The 17929-nt window shown below is 39.6% G+C and overlaps 2 protein-coding genes across 2 annotated transcripts in view; both read left to right on the top strand.

The window, feature by feature from the left end:
* Nucleotides 1-7346, top strand: part of kif14 (kinesin family member 14) — a 44582-nt gene extending 37236 nt beyond the window's left edge. Inside the window, exons 26-29 of the mRNA XM_063012816.1 lie at nucleotides 182-304; nucleotides 463-537; nucleotides 6034-6175; nucleotides 6533-7346. Of these exons, the coding sequence (XP_062868886.1) occupies nucleotides 182-304; nucleotides 463-537; nucleotides 6034-6175; nucleotides 6533-6897 (705 nt within the window). The 3' untranslated portion in view covers nucleotides 6898-7346. The remainder of the gene's footprint in view (nucleotides 1-181; nucleotides 305-462; nucleotides 538-6033; nucleotides 6176-6532) is intronic.
* A 2992-nt stretch (nucleotides 7347-10338) lies between these two features.
* The window catches only part of LOC134331863 (adhesion G-protein coupled receptor D2), a 138982-nt gene continuing 131391 nt past the window's right edge, over nucleotides 10339-17929 (top strand). The window contains exons 1-3 of the mRNA XM_063013403.1: nucleotides 10339-10374; nucleotides 10467-10494; nucleotides 12988-13218. Coding sequence (XP_062869473.1) covers nucleotides 10339-10374; nucleotides 10467-10494; nucleotides 12988-13218 — 295 coding nt within the window. The remainder of the gene's footprint in view (nucleotides 10375-10466; nucleotides 10495-12987; nucleotides 13219-17929) is intronic.

Here is a 17929-nt window from a genome sequence, read left to right on the forward strand (position 1 = left end):
AAAAAGCACCTTTTGCATGGCTTTTTCAAATTTGCCTAAACCTTGTAGCCTGCACTAAGGTCTTTTTGAGCAATCTGATAAATCATGTATACCAGATTGTTGAAAAATGCTTTGCCTACCTGTGTTTAGACACATTATTTAAAATCATCTTTAATGCTATGCTTGTTTGCTTGCTCCTCAGAAGTCTGCAGTGTTGTGTGTGCTCGAGGGAATGTGCAGAGGTGTTCGAGCTCTTCTGGAGGAAGGTCTCTCAATCAGCAGAGAGATGCTCAGACATGCTCAGTTAGCTCAACCCGGAACTCAGGTGATTTAGCTCTTTTCCTGTTTCTTTTCTCTTCCTGCCAGTCATGCCTTATTGTGCAACGTGAGTGTCTTTTTCACCCCACCTGGGTTAAGTCTTATCTGCAGACCTGTGTAATACAAGCTTCATGCAGTTAAAAACGATGCTTGTTTGTCTTTTAGATTTTACAAGGCCTTAAAACTAAAACGCTCAAGATAGCAAGCGCCTTTCAAAGCTACGTTCGCTGCAACATGCTGGTAAGTATAAATTACTAGATGCTTTAATAGTAGCCATGACCACCCACATTGTAATTTACAGCTCTAGTAAAACCATGCGCTCAATCAGGCTTATCGTCGTGGTTTTGGCTCATGCTGTCGTTAAGATAATGCGTGTATTGTACAACGTGTCATTCATGAGCTAACATTTTTGTTTTTGTGTTATCTTCCGTGTGCAAACTACAGCCTCATTGTAAACACTTAACAGGACAAGATTCATTTTCCTAAACCTCATCTACAGATCCTGAAACACTCAGATCAAACTGAAATACACAGATCAGATATTACCAATTTAATAAATGATCATATATACATCATATACACCGATCAGCCATAACATTAAAACCACCCCCTTGTTTCTACACACACTGTCCATGTTCTCATCTCCACTTACCACATAGAAGCACTTTGTAGTTCTACAATTACTGACTGTAGTCCATCTATTTATTTTTTCCACCATATCTAGAAAATCTCTCTTATCTATTAACACTGTCCTAACGCTTCTTGGCTAACTCGTGAGCTCCACCTAATCTGCACAGCGCTCCATGGCACTTTTAGCGGCGAGCAATTTGCTGCCTTCTGAAGCATACAGCTGTTGTATTAGTATATTGTATTATATTGTAACTGCCTATATTGTTGTTATATATTGAGTTTGGGCCCAGAGAACTTGTGACATGTCTGCATAGAATTGAGCTCCTCCCGTGTAATTCTGGACTGACCTCACCTTTCTCAGAATCATTCTTACCCCACCAGGTGAGATCTTGCATGGAGCTCCAGAGTGAGGGCGATTGACTGTGATCATGTATTTCTTCCATTTTCGAATTATCGCACCAACAGTGGTCTCTTTCTCACCAAGCTTCTTGCTGATGGTCTTGTAGCCCATTCCAGCCTTGTGCAGGTCTACAATCTTGTCCCTGACGTCCTTTGATAGCTCTTTGGTCTTGCCCATGGTGGTCGAGAGATTTGAACGGAAGAAACTGATTCTGTGACAGGAGTCTTTTATACAGGGACAGGACTAATTTGTGTGCCTCATGGGCACATAACCGGTCTGTGGGGGTCAGAATTCTTGCTGGTTGGTAGGGGATCAAATACTTATTTCCCTTAATTAAATACAAATTAATTCATAACTTTTATTTAATGTTTTTTTTCTGGATTTTTTGTTGATATTCTGTCTCTCTCTGTTAAAATAAACCTTCCATAAAAATTATAGACTGTTCAAGTCTTTGTAAGGGGGTAAACTTACAAAATCAGCAGGGGATCAAATACTTATTTCCCCCACTGTATGCCTTTCTCTTTGCTGATTAAAGATTTTTGTGGCATATTCTGATGGAGCAGCAGAATATGTTAAGTGACGACGGTTTTCCAAAGACATCTGAGTCTCAAAGGTCACATTCAGAAACAGTGGTTTCTGGCCTTGACCTACACAGACCAACATTTCTCCAGATTCCCTGAATCTTTTTGCAATATTATGTATGGTAGATGGTGAAAGGCCTAAATTGAGTTAATAATTTTTTTTTTACTGATTGCAAGCCAAAATGAGACATCACTCAACCAAACTCCATGAGAGAACTGTCAAAGACTGAGCCTTTGGTGGATTCTCTTTGGGGGTCATTTTGAAATAGAGTACAAATAATAATTATAAGAACAACAGATGGGTCAATTACAGTCAGCAAATGTATACCCTACTAAGTACCATGGGTGATCGGGCTTTCTGTTCTGCTGCTCCTCGTCTATGGAATGCCCTTCCCGACCATCTGAGGGCACCACAGACAATTGAGAGTAGGGCTGGGCGATATGGATCAAAAATTATATCTCGATATTTTTTAGCTGAATGGTGATATACGATATATATCTCGATATTTTTTCATCCCATAAGGTAATAACAACAAGACACTTCTGAGACAAAGCTACATGTTCCAAATTTTTTACAGGCACTTTTATTAATATTCATGCTGGGAAGCTTCACACAAGAACTGTTTTTCCTTAAGAAAAAAAAAAAACTATTGTAAGAAAAAGTTTGTTTTCTAACGTGAATTACAAATATATTGTCTGGCCCTTTAAGAATGTTAAGTGTACTATAGGGCGCAGGGAGCGAGTGTGTAGGGAAGATAACAGAAATTGACCGTTTCCAGCTGTGCTTGTGTGAGCTTGCGTGTTTTGCACTGAGCTTGTGTGACATTAAATATAGCGTTCTCGTTAAACCCCCCCTCACATGTTTGGACTTTATACGTTATTTTTACATCAGTCGCCACAACATTAACATTTACATTAATATTTTCTTTTACCATATAGAACTCAGTTCTGTAATACAGGCAGAACTAATCATTCATGTTACTGTGTAAATATTACAATATATAATGCATTTTAATCAGCGTTCTGCTTCATGCACTTTATCATTATTTAACAGATTTATTTGTTGTTTAATTGCTGTTTGCTCCTTGTTTACTGCAGAGTTAGTTCATGCAATTTTATTAATTTTTGGATGTTTATTGGCCGAGAACAAGAAATACTATAATAGAAGATAAATAAATAAATGAGTCTCGGACATCGGGATATCCTCCAGTATAAACTAACGTGCATGTCAGCCCGTGCATGCGCTTGTATGTTTATATTGGTTTTTGAAACGAATAACGACTTGTTTTCTTGTTTTTCAACTTTGGGATTTAAAGTGAAAAACGAATGGTACACGGAGCTCGAAGATTTTGTCTGGACTTGTTTTCGGCATTCTCTACAGAATACATTATTCTGCTGCTCATCTGACAGCATTTGAATCCGAACCATCTCCAAATAATTGAGCCATTATTTTTCTTTTTACTAAGCAGCTCCTCTTTGATAGCTTCTGTCATGTCTTTATCTGTCTCCATGCTGAATTACTGGTGAAGCGGTGGGGAGGGGCGAGTTGTGTTCAGTGAGGGAGAGGGGCGGGGCAGGTGAACATGTGCAGAGACAAACTGGGAGAAGAGAAAGTCGAACTGTCGCATCTAACTGGAACGCAACATCTATATCGATATACGCGATATTGTCTTATCTTATATCGCGTATGAAAATATATCGATATATTATAAAATCTCGATATATCGCCCAGCCCTAATTAAGAGTTTTAAAAAAACGTCTAAAAACGTTTCTTTATAAAACGGATAGTTCCGGTCCTAAAATCTGATTGGCTGAGCCGCGTTCGAAGCCGTTGTAAAATCCCCGATAAACGCACACCTAGGACCACCTCACATCATTCCATATTAATACGCCACTGAAAAGAAAAAGTGAATGTTATTTTCGCCCTCATGTTGCCTAGCAACACTGTTAATCGAACTATTTTGCGTCGCGGAAGAATGCTTTATTGTAAGTTTATACACAATAAATACATTTATGAATTAAACATTGTTGTATTTATTATATTTTATGTTGACCGCCGTTTTATAAAAGCAATAAGCCACTCGAGACCGTGCATTACTGTTATGATTTTAGCACAGGGAAAGAAGTTTTAGGCACTCCGCTTCGCGTCGTGCCAAAAACGTCATTCCCGTGCTAAAATCACAGTAATGCACGGCCTCTCGTGGCTTATTGCTTTATTTTAACACGTTATGACCGCTGATTTTATGATGTACAGTGTATCACAAAAGTGAGTACACCCCTCACATTTCTGCAAATATTTTATTATATCTTTTCATGGGACAACACTATAGAAATAAAACTTGGATATAAGTTAGAGTAGTCAGTGTACAACTTGTATAGCAGTGTAGATTTACTGTCTTCTGAAAATAACTCAACACATACCCATTAATGTCTAAATGGCTGGCAACATAAGTGAGTACACCCCACAGTGAACATGTCCAAATTGTGCCCAAAGTGTCAATATTTTGTGTGACCACCATTATTATCCAGCACTGCCTTAACCCTCCTGGTCATGGAATTCACCAGAGCTGCACAGGTTGCTACTGGAATCCTCTTCCACTCCTCCATGATGACATCACGGAGCTGGTGGATGTTAGACACCTTGAACTCCTCCACCTTCCACTTGAGGATGCGCCACAGGTGCTCAATTGGGTTTAGTCCATCACCTTTACCTTCAGCTTCCTCAGCAAGGCAGTTGTCATCTTGGAGGTTGTGTTTGGGGTCGTTATCCTGTTGGAAAACTGCCATGAGGCCCAGTTTTCGAAGGGAGGGGATCATGCTCTGTTTCAGAATGTCACAGTACATGTTGGAATTCATGTTTCCCTCAATGAACTGCAGCTCCCCAGTGCCAGCAACACTCATGCAGCCCAAGACCATGATGCTACCACCACCATGCTTGACTGTAGGCAAGATACAGTTGTCTTGGTACTTCTCACCAGGGCGCCGCCACACATGCTGGACACCATCTGAGCCAAACAAGTTTATCTTGGTTTCGTCAGACCACAGGGCATTCCAGTAATCCATGTTCTTGGACTGCTTGTCTTCAGCAAACTGTTTGCGGGCTTTCTTGTGCGTCAGCTTCCTTCTGGGATGACGACCATGCAGACCGAGTTGATGCAGTGTGCGGCGTATGGTCTGAGCACTGACAGGCTGACCTCCCACGTCTTCAACCTCTGCAGCAATGCTGGCAGCACTCATGTGTCTATTTTTTAAAGCCAACCTCTGGATATGACGCCGAACACGTGGACTCAACTTCTTTGGTCGACCCTGGCGAAGCCTGTTCCGAGTGGAACCTGTCCTGGAAAACCGCTGTATGACCTTGGCCACCATGCTGTAGCTCAGTTTCAGGGTGTTAGCAATCTTCTTATAGCCCAGGCCATCTTTGTGGAGAGCAACAATTCTATTTCTCACATCCTCAGAGAGTTCTTTGCCATGAGGTGCCATGTTGAATATCCAGTGGCCAGTATGAGAGAATTGTACCCAAAACACCAAATGTAACAGCCCTGCTCCCCATTTACACCTGGGACCTTGACACATGACACCAGGGAGGGACGACGACACATTTGGGCACAATTTGGACATGTTCACTGTGGGGTGTACTCACTTATGTTGCCAGCTATTTAGACATTAATGGCTGTGTGTTGAGTTATTTTCAGAAGACAGTAAATCTACACTGCTATACAAGCTGTACACTGACTACTCTAAGTTATATCCAAGTTTCATGTCTATAGTGTTGTCCCATGAAAAGATATAATGAAATATTTGCAGAAATGTGAGGGGTGTACTCACTTTTGTGATACACTGTATGTCTCATGATGCTATGTTTATATTTGTTTTATATTTCATGATTTTTTTTTATATTACTCTTTTTCTGTAGCACTTTGAGATTTGTTTTCAAATGTAAAGTGCGTTATAAATAAAATGTATTATTATTATTATTACCCACAGAGATCAATGAATGTATATATCATACAGGTATATCTAATATCCACTTAAGTGTATAGTTCACTGAAAATGCTAGTTATTTGTGTCTAGTGCCAGCAGTTTTCCTGTCTCATGTTGTGGCTGGGTTTGTTTCTGATCCAGGAGAAGCCTGATTGTTTGCAGAATGGATCAGACGATGCTGCTGCCTCACAGGTGGGACGTGTGAGAAATACAGCCATCAAACTCTATCAATTAAACCATGCCCTCCAGCAGCTTCACTCATCCCTGTCTCTCACTCTCAGAGGTATCTATTGTAGTTTTTTTTGTATATTTCAATTAATTACGTGTAATTATGCACTTTGGTTTACAGCTTTTAATGTTTTATAGCTTGTGCCAATCCCAGGTTGGCACAGCGGTCTATTACGCTAGCCCACCACTGCGGACATCCGGGTTCCAATCTCTACACAGATATGATTTGGCTATGTCTGATTGGGTTGGGTGGCAGCCCTGTGATGGATTGGCACCCTCCTCCTGCTTTGCACCTACTGATTCCCAGTGGACCTTGACCAGAATAAAGCAGTTGACGAAAATGAACTGAAAAATGACATTTCAAATTTCTTCATTTAAACCACATCACCTCCATGTGTTTTTTTCTCTGCAGGTAGAGGCAGTAACGTCGGTCTCAGGTCCTTCAGAGAAGAAATCCAGTCTTTATCCAAGACTATTGGTGATCTTGTACATGGACTACCGAGACAGAGCAGTGCCAACCCTGCTGATACTCTTCAGCTGCCCTGTTTGAGGAGCGTTATGGCTTCCCGAGACGACTTGCACTCAGCCTTATGCTCTCTGGCCGAGCTCTTCGACCAGAGTCATGACGAGACGACAGATTCCAGCTCTAACAGCGCATTTTCAGACGGCGAGACCCAGGACGCAGCTCATGGCAATAAAGTGCGAACCGTAACTAAAGTGGTGTACTCGCTTTCTTCTGGGGTTAGCTCTTCCTCCAGGGACATTCGCTGGGTTTGAGACGTCATTCTTTCTTTAGACATGCATGTATTTGCACTACCAAGATGCACGTTTAAATTCCCAGTGTGCACATTTTCCTGTTTGTCAGGTACTGTAAGATTGAATAAATAAATATAATACCATGGCTAGGTGTTGTTTACAGGTAATAATGCTTTGTGTGTGTATGTGTGTGGAGGGAAGATGATATACTGTATATTTTTTGCAGTTCGGGTGTAATCTTGTTTAAGCATTGATTATTGATGAGGCTGTTCAGTTTTTTATATTCACCAAAAGTATCATAATAGGATGTGACTGGTACTAAAGGGCTAATAATGACATGGGTAATCATGTACCAGATCTTGCTACACTTTCTATAGCCTTTTTAATGCACTTTTGCAGCTTCCACAGCACTCCATTTACAGAAAGCTTATAACCCACAGTTTTTTAACTTATCATGTAATAATTTTTAATTATACCTAATGTTATAAATTTGCTTTGTGAAATAAACAATGCTAATAATTACAATGGTGTGTTTTTAATAAACTTGCAAAGATATCGTGTTACATTTTAACGTGTTTAACATCTATAGAACCACATTTTCTTATTTATTTCTGTAAGGCTGTGATAGTTTTGATTTTTTTTATTTAAGGCTTAGCTTAGTTTTAATTAATTTTAGTGTGATTAAAGTTTTTGCCTTTTTGTTTTACTAATATAAATCAGAGGCACACAGGTGCATCAGACAGTGCAGATGTTGCACATTTTTAGGATCCTGTGCTTGATGTGGGTACTCTAGTTTCCTTCCATCTCCCAAAAATGAACCAGGTACCTGGTTACTTTGAAGCACAAAAGAACTGTTCATCCAGAGCTTTATAGATTAAGTACCTGTGGCTGTGTAGATACACACAAGGTCAGCCATAACATTAAAACCACCTCCTTGTTTCTACACTCACTGTCCATTTTGTAGTTCTACAATTACTGACTATAGTCCATCTGTTTCTCTGCATGCTTTGTTACCCCCCTTTCACCCAGTTCTTCAGTGGTCAGGATCATTACAGAGTAGGTATTATTTGGGTGGTAGATCATTCTCTGCACTGCAGTGACACTGACATGGTGGTGGTGTGTTAGTGTGTGTTGTGCTGGTATGAGTGGATCAGACAGCAGCGCTGTTGGAGTTTTTAAATACCTCACTGTCACTGCTGGACAGAGAATCGTCCACCAACCAACAGCGCCCTGTGGACAGCGTCCTGTGATCACTGGTGAAGGTCAAGAAGATGACCAACTCAAACAGCATTAATAGATGAGCGATCGTCTCTTTACATCTACAAAGTGAACCAACTAGCTAGGAGTGTCTAATAGAGTGGACAGTGAGTGGACACAGTATTTAAAAACAGCAGCGCTGCTGTGTCTGATCCACTCATAGATGGACTACAGTTAGTAATTGTAGTACTACAAAGTGCTCCTATATGGTAAGTGGAGCTGATCAAATGGACAGTGAGTGTAGATACAAGGAGGTGGTTTGAATGTTATGGCTGATCGGTGTATACCATCAGTGGACCTTGTAGCAATGGAAGAGGATTTTTAAAGTGCCTAATTGGATGACATCTCAAATACTTCATTATATCCTGGTTAAACTATTCCAAATTCAGTCTATCCTGTTAAGACCCCAAATTGCATCCTATACCTACGGTGGCTTAAGACGTATAGTAATTTTACGTATAGTCAAGTTCTTGTGTGTGTTTTTGTTTTTTCACCACTGGCCTCAACCAACTTCATATAATTTATTAATAAACATCCATTCCTGCATTTCAGTGGAATTTGTGCATGTAACTCCTATTGTAATGCTTGACAAAGGTTTGCCAAAGTAATCCCTCACCCATGTGGTTATATCAGCTGTTGTTGAGTGGCGGTTCTTGATGCAGTGCCGTCTGAGGGATTGAAGATCACGCGGATTCAGCTTAAGCTTGCGCCCTTGGCCTTTACGCACTGAAATTCCTCCCGATTCCTTGGTTTGATGATATTATGCACTGTAGAGGGAGAAATATGCAAATCCCTTCCAATCTTTCTTTGAAGTTCATTGTTTTTAAACATTTCAATAATTTTCTCACACATTTGTTGACAAACTGGAGATCCTCTGATCATCTTTGCTCATCAAAGCCTTTCCTGGATGCTGCTTTTGTACCAAACCATGATTACAATCACCTGTTGACATCACCTGTTTGGAATTACATCGTTATTTAGTTTTTTTTCCACGTCATTACTAGCCCTAGATTGCCCACGGCCAAAATATTTTTGGAATGTGTTGCAGGTCCAACCCTGAAATACAAGTTAAATATAAAATTGTAATAACTGTTCACACTGTCAAAATATCAAAATGTAAAACAACGTACAGCTGAGTGGTTGGCTCACCACCCTTTCACTTCGAAGAGCAGGAAAGATGACTTTCAGGCTTTCAGTACTAAAGTATCATTTCATTTGGTTGCATCACTATTATATTTTAATTTTGTGTGCTGTAGACACTATCCTGACCAGTGGCGTAACTAGGAGTGCAAAAAAAAATTGGGGGCCCACTTAACAAATTTCATTCTCTCTCTCAAGAAGGTCCTGGGTTCGATCCTCAGCTGGGGCGGTACGGGTCCTTTGTGTGGAGTTTGTGTGCATGTTCTCCCCGTGTCCGCGTGGGTTTCCTCCGGGTGCTCCGGTTTCCTCCCACAGCCCAAAGACATGCAAGTGAGGTGAATTGGAGAAACTAAATTGTCCATGACTGTAATTGATATAGCCTTGTCTGATGAGAAACCACCATTCCTGTCATGAATGTCGTTGATCCTTCGCTGACATGTAAATGCGCAGCTTTCTTTATGAACTGTAGAGATCAGCGCATGCGCATTTGCGCCCTCCTCCGTCATCCTGCTGCTGTTCCGAAATGTGTTTGAGTTGTGCGCTCGAGCTGAGGAGTTTCCTCGAGTGGAAAATACTATTAAACAGTTTTTAAACTATCACCTCAGGAATTAATTTTCAAGAACAGAACACAACTGGGAAAAGTTATATTTCTATTTATTTGCTACAAACAGTAATAAGAACTTTAAAAGGTAAGACATTTATACGTGTATTAACGTAGTGCGCTTTTTTTTGTCAGACGTCATTTTTTATGTGTAAACAGTGTTCCGTACAATTGGCGAAAAAAGTCTTATATTATTTAATATAACGAGTAGTTAGCACTTCAAACTGTGCTGTTTTCTCTTTTTTAAATTATGAGACAGACTAACACCACCGAAAATAATAGCTTAAATAAGTAAAATTGATCAGTTTGTAACCCTGTACGGAACACCGTGAGTCATAAACATTTGCTGAATGTTTTTGTTGTTTTGGTTGAATGAAAACATCATAACCGCGTGCCCAATTAATTATGTATTTTTGTTTAGTAATATTTATATTCTTACAACATAAATGTTTTTCTTTTACAGGATGCATTTACTAACAATTTTCTGCTCAAATGTTATTGTAAGTTCATACCTATCCACTATTTTATGTCTTATTTTCTTTTAAAATTCTACATTCTGTTTATTTACTAAGCAATTCTATTTGTTTTTTAGGTTTTGATTCAATGCTCCATTGGAAAAGGTAATATTATATTTTAATGTCAGATTTGTGTTTATTTAATTGTTTTGAAATGTACATTTTTTTTCTTTACTGCATTATGGTTTAGCTCAGTGTTTATGTTGATTTAGATACAACTGGATCCTTGATATCATTGTATCAAAGTAGCGAGATGTTTCAATTGTGCTTTAAAATAGGGTACAGGTTTATAGTCTGGCCTGATAAAGTAACTACAGTAGACCCTTGACTTACGAATTTAATTGTTTCCGAAGGGCTGTTCTTAAGTCAAAATGTTCATTAGTTAAACCTATTTTTCCCATAAGAAATCATGTAAATAGAATTAATCCGTGACCAAACCCAAACCACCCCCTTACCTAACCTTTCTAATATCTTAAATGCTCTTTTTTGTTATAAATACAGGTATATTTTCCCTGGAATCTTAAATTATAGAATAGACATTAGTGTAATAAACAATAATAACCAACAATACACAGTAGTACTGTACTGTACATAAACACACATCACATTTCAGTACAGTACGTGTACCATACCACACACCATAATAAATTTCCTTCTGTTTTTATAAATTGTGTCTACCAGAAACAACAATAACTCATATTTCTCTATTATTTCCTTCTTTATTTCAATAGTGTTGTATTTTGTAGGTGTAATTGCACGAAAGAAAGAATACTTTACTGAGCCGAATTCCTTCCTCTCTCTCTCACTCACTGTCCCCTCTGTCTGATACACAGTCACCTGCTGGCAGGAGTAATTATACAACAACAAATGTAATAGATTTTTTTTAAATTTTCTTTGCACCTTCTTTGAAGACATTTTAATATTGAATTTTACAAAATATAAAGAAAACACCGGAAAACATCGTCCGCTTTCCGAATGTTCGCTCACTGTATATATATATATATATATATACAGTATATATACTGTATATATATATATATATATATATAGAGAGAGAGAGAGAGAGAGAGACGGTTGGAGGCAACTTGTTCGTGACGTCACATGTTTCACGAATTTCGGTTCGTAAACCGATTGTAACACAAAATGTTTGTATGGTAAACCGTTCATAACTCAAGGGTCTACTGTAATAAGTTTACAGTCTTTAAAACTCAAGCACTTTTAATCCACCTGGGTTTGAACCTTGCTTTGTTCATGGAGCTTAAAGTGGCTCTTTGTAGGTGATACGTCTCTCTAATACTGGCCAGTGAAAGCTCTTGGTTTCTGAATCTGATTGTACAGAATATATTTGGTTCAATTCAGTCACCACTGAGTAAAAGTCAAATTTGCTATTTAAAATGGCCATTTGCCAGAACGTGTTTGTCATGCTACTGTGATAAATATAGCCACATAGGCTATAAGAAAACTGTTGTCACTTAACACAGTCTGCCGCTGCTTCAAGAAACGCAACCTGAAACCCTAAACTACTGTTGAAACCAACCTGAATAATTACTCAAAGATAAAGTCATACATCATTTTCTTTCTCAAATGGACCAAAAGACAGTTGAAATGTGTGCTAAAGTCAGATTAGTCCACATTTCATTTCATGTCTGTGGGGAGGGGGTTGATAAACCTAGCCAGAGCGCTCTCAGTGTCTGTGCCAATCCTGGATAAAATAAGGAGGGTTGCGTTAGGAAGGGCAGTCAGTGTAAAAATGCTCTATTTCAGGTATGTGCACCAGAATGATCTGCTGTTGATGGTGATTCCTAAATATGAGAGCACATAGGATTCCAACAAGCTTATACAGGTGTGATGATCAGGTGGCCTCATGTTTAGGCCTTTACTCACCGACTCACTTTCTTAACCACTTATCCAATAAGGGTTGCGGGGGGGGGGGTAGTCAATGCCAGTCAATTGCAGGGCAGGCACACATACACACACATATTCACCTATAGGGCAAATCAGTGTCTCCAATTAACCTGACTGCATGTTTTTGGACTGTGGGAGGAAACTGGAGCTCCTGGAGGAAACCCACGCAGACACTGGGAGAACATGCAAACTCTGCACAGAAAGGACCCAGACCACCCCGTCTGGGGATTGAACCCAGGACCTTCTTGCTGTGAGGCGACAGTGCTACCCAAAGAGCCACCATGCCTGTTTAGGCCTTTAGTTTAAGTTTAAAGAAATGGACTGAAGAACACATTGTTCACCACATTCACTGAACCCATGATGGTAAACCAAATTTGGCGCTTGATGGCACATCAGTATAAACCCCAGCTGTTTTTATTTAATGTAATACGTCTGTAAAGTTAAACTAGTAAGTAAATAAATGCAAATTTTCTTTTATATATGGTGAGTAGAAGTACAAAAAATAAACTTCTAGAAAGTGTCAGTAAATTTACAAATACCCACCTCTGCACTTGAAACAACAGCTTGCTGTATAACTTGTAAATGAGCAGAATACAAAGACAGGGTGTGTCTTTCATAGAACAACTTGACATAATTCTAAGTTCTGCTGTTCTCACTAGGTCATTTAATCTGAACTCTCTGATCATCTTCCAGCTCTAGCTATTAACGTGGAAAGCAGAATTCTGCTCCCGAATGACCACTTTTATTACGATTACGAGCCAGCCCGGCTGCAGTGGCATGCAGTCCATAGGCTGTGTATTCAGAGATCGGGATCCCTGGCAGTGGTTTCCAGTGATGACAACAACCTAAGTCTGACTGGCTTCCTTCAGTCCTTGAACATTTCTGACCCTGTATGGATTGCACAAAGAGCTCCTGAAATAAGTGGTGAGGTTCTTATGACACATATCTTGTTTTTCCTAATTATTTGCATGTGTGTGTGTGTGTGTGTGTGTATGTGTTGTTAGCTCATTATTGACCCTTAGATGCTTTACTCTGTCCCCAAACACTACTGAATAGAAACCCGTTAACCCAATAGTCTTAAAAGGACTAAATATTATACACATTGTAAAAAGTAGGCCTTTTTAATACTGTATAAATAACCACTACCATATTACCCTAGTGCTGTTGACCATAGCATTTGAACATTAAGCTAAATGCGACTGGATAAGCTAAACTGGATTGTGACTTGTGTTAGACATTTGTAAATAGAAATCATGATATATCACAGCAAATATACACTGATCAGCCATAACATTAAAACCACCTCCTTGTTTCTACACTCACTGTCCATTTTATCAGCTCCACTTACCATATAGAAGCACTTTGAAGTTCTACAATTACCGACCACCACAGAGCAGGTATTATTTAGGTGGTGGATCATTCTCAGCACTGTAGTGACAATGAAATTGGGGTCGGTGTGTTAGTGTGTGTTGTGCTGGTATGAGTGGATCAGACACAGCAGCGCTGCTGGAGTTTTTTAATACCGTGTCCACTCACTGTCCACTCTATTAGACACTCCTACCTAGTTGATCCACCTTGTAGATGTAAAGTCAAAGACGATCGCTCATCTATTAATGCTGTTTGAGTTGGTCATCTTCTAGACCTTCAACAGTGGTCACAGGATGCTGCTCACAGGGTGCTGTTGGCTGGGTATATTTTTGGTTGGTGGACTATTCTCCAGCAGTGACAGTGAGGTGTTAAAAAAATCCATCAGCGCTGCTGTGTCTTATCCACTCATACCAGCACAACACGCACTAACACACAACCACCATGTCAGTGTCACTGCAGTGCTGAGAATGATCCACCACCTAAATAATACCTGCTCTGTAGTGGTCCTGGGGGGGTCCTGACCATTGAGGAACAGCATGAAAGGGAGCTAACAAAGCATACAGAAAAACAGATGGACTACAGTCAGTAATTGTAGAACTACAAAGTGCTTCTACATGGTAAGTGGAGCTGATAAAATGGACAGTGAGTGTAGAAACAAGGAGGTGGTTTTAATGTTATGGCTGATCGGTGTATGTTCTCCCAAAAAATATTCTAACAGAAAGTGGAATTCATTCTTTCCTTTAAAATGGCATATTTCAGGTCATCATGCATCACATTACCAACATTACACTAACCTCAAACAAGAGGGTGGCAACGTGGTGGTGTAATGTTCTAAATGCCGTATTTGTATTGTGGAAGCCATAACAAGCCTTGTTTGTCTGTCATCAGAACTTTTGTTTAATAATGTGTAATGATGTTTGTTTCGGGCAGCAGAGTTTCCCTCTTGTTATGTTCATGTTATGTGGACTCATGAACGGCATTTGAACATTAAGCTGAATGCGATTGGACAGTTTAAACTAGATCCTGACTGTCAGATGTCTTAGCTGAAGCTAGAGATTTCTGACCTTCTTTCTTTGACTGTCTTTCGCTGCTGGGGATCCCCGTTGCGTTTGAGGAGGGTATATTTACCCACTTAGTCTGGCCTTTTCTCACCCAGCAGACTCAGTGGCCTATTTCGTCTGCTGCAGGCACTGCCACTTGCCGCTAGATGGCACCCAGCCAACCTGTAGCAGAGTCGAGGTTTTTACCGCTTGCCACTGAATAAACTTTAATAGAGTGACCTTTCCAAAGCCTTGCCAATGGGACAAATTGTTTATTTGACATGGTCAACAGTGCAGCACAGACATGGCATAGCAGGGCTCTAGACTAACGTTTTGCACTGGTTGCACTGGTGCGCCTAACTTTATTTCTTAGGTGCACCAGCACAAAAGTTAGGTGCACCCAAATTTTCGACCGCATCGCATTTAACACCGCAGTTTTACAGGTTCACTTTTTTTTTTTTTTAATCACTGTCCATACAGGCAATATTGACTTGTAAATAACTAACAATCTGGTCAACATGGCCTCGTCTGATGATCTGTTTGCTGCTGCCTGCCACTAAAAGGCAGTGGGGAGAGGGGACACTTGGGCAGTGCATTTATCGCCACATGTAATGTTTTATAGATGCATTGGGCTTTTTCAGCCTTTCAATTCGAAATGTATTAGAACCAGTCACAAATATACTATTGCCGGCCAATGTCTTCCCATGGTCTTTACAGTTAATTATAGTATTATAGTCTAATTATAGCACACTTATAAAAATTATAAAAATAATAGAGTAAATGTGTATGTATGTGTGTATATCTATTTATATGTGTGTGTATATTTAAAATTATATGTATATGTTTGTGTGTGTGTTAGAGTGTAATCTTAAATGCAGTGCATTATATTATCGGCTTTACTGGATCTTTTACACAGATTCCCAAAATCGCTTGCGGTGCACTCACTGCGTATTTTGACTACATGTATTGTAATATATTTTGGTCTTTTAGTTATTTATATATTTTACTTAACGAAAACATTGTCGTGTTTTTACTTTCACTATCGCCGCACTTTACCGCTAGCATTAGCCTATTGCTACTGTAGAGGGTCGGCTCACCTAGCCGCTGTCCGGTGGGGATGCTGCGGGTCTTTTGCTGTGCGGTGGTGGAGGTGTGGGAATAAAGGAACATGGCAGGGTCGAGTCACTTTAACTGTTTAGTCAGGACTTCAGTGAGCGTTACGACACTTTACACCGCCGAGCTCCAGAACCCGAACTTCCATTCTGGAACATCCGGCAAGTCTCATATACAAAACTAAACTTACTGCAGAACGTCCGAACGCACGTGTATAAACCTGGTGCTGCATTCTGATTGGCTGAGCTGAATGTCGCTCACATATCACCGCTACAATATTGTCCCGCCCTTCGCTATCTCTGATTGGTTTAGACCATGTTATTGGCCTAATGTGTGTCTGTTGGTTTTTTTATCCATCGGACGCCTGGTCGCGCCGGTGCGACCTGAGATTTTTTTTAGTCGCACCATTGAGAAATTAGGTCGCATGTGCGACCAAATTGGTCGCACTCTAGAGCCCTGCATAGAGAAACCAATTCTCACTATGTCACAAAATGCTGAATTGTTTAATTCAACTTCAAATTCAAATCATGGCATTGTGAGAAGAATACAGCATTTTATACACCGACAAGGCATAACATTATGACCACTGACAGGTGAAGTGAATAACGCTGATTATCTCTTCACGGCACCTGTTAGTGGGTGCGATATATTAGGCAGCAAGTGAACATTTTATCCTCAAAGTTGATGTGTTAGAAGCAGGAAAAATGGACAAGGGCCCATGGACCAGTCAGGGTGCCCATGCTGACCCCTCTCCACTGCCGAAGGCCCCAACAATGGGCACATGAGCATCGGAACTGTACCACAGATCAATGGAAGAAGGTGGCCTGGTCTGATGAATCATGTTTTCTTTTACATTACGTGGATGGTTGGGTGCGTGTGCGTCACTTACCTGGGGAACACATGGCACCAGGATGCACTATGGGAACAAGGCAAACCAGCGAAGGCAGTGTGATGCTTTGGGCCCCACCACGCAATTTACAGGAGTTCAAGGATGTGCTTCTAACATCATGGTGCCAGATACCACAGCACACCTTCAGGGGTCTAGTGGAGTCCATGCCTCGACGGGTCAGGGCTGTTATGGCAGCAAAAAGTGGACCAACACAATATTAGGAAGGTGGTCATAATGTTATGCCAGATAGGTGTATAGTGTATAACATTTACATCTTCTGTAATAGAAGCAATACAAGTTAACTCAAAAATAATTATAATTTTAGAAAAAAACTGCATGGGAATGAACTGTTATTTACAGTAGACCCTTGACTTACGAATTTAATTGGTTCTGAAGGGCTGTTCTTAAGTCAAAATGTTCGTTAGTTGAACCTATTTTTCCCATAAGAAATAATGTAAATAGAATTAATCCGTGCCAGACCCCCCAAACCACCCCCTTACCTAACCTTTCTAATGTCTTAAATGTTTTTTTTTGTTATAAATACAAGTATATTTTCACTTAAACTTAAATTATAGAATATACATTACTGTAATAAACAATAATAAACAACAATACACAGTAGTACTGTACTGTACATAAACAGACATTACAGTACAGTATGCGTGCTGTACCATACACCATAATAAATTTTCTTCTTTTTTTTATAACATGTATCTACCAGAAACAACAAATACTCATATTTCTCTTTTATTTTCTTCTTTATTTCAGTAGAGTTGTATTTTGTAGGTGTAATTTCACGAAAGAAATAATACTTTACTCAGCCGAATTCCTTCTTCTCTCTCACTCAGTGTCCCCTCTGTCTGATACAAAGTGACAGCTACTGGCAGGAGTAATTATACAACAACAAAAAACTGTGCTTTCTCTGCACTTTCTCTGCACTTTCTCTGGGGACATTTTAATATAGAATTTTACAAAATATAAAGAAAACACCGGAAAAACACTGTCTGCTGTCCAAATGTTCGCTCACTGTATGTATGTATGTATATATATATATATATATATATATATATATATATATATATATATATATATATATATATATATACTGTATATATATATATATAGAGAGAGAGAGAGACATTATGAAATAATGTTTATTAACTGTTATTAACTGTGTTGTTTTACTCAAGTAAATTCTGGGCCACTGTTTAATGTTGCTGTTTAA

The sequence above is a fragment of the Trichomycterus rosablanca genome, chromosome 17 (genome assembly GCF_030014385.1).
Source record: "Trichomycterus rosablanca isolate fTriRos1 chromosome 17, fTriRos1.hap1, whole genome shotgun sequence".
Classification (NCBI taxonomy): Eukaryota; Metazoa; Chordata; class Actinopteri; order Siluriformes; family Trichomycteridae; genus Trichomycterus; species Trichomycterus rosablanca.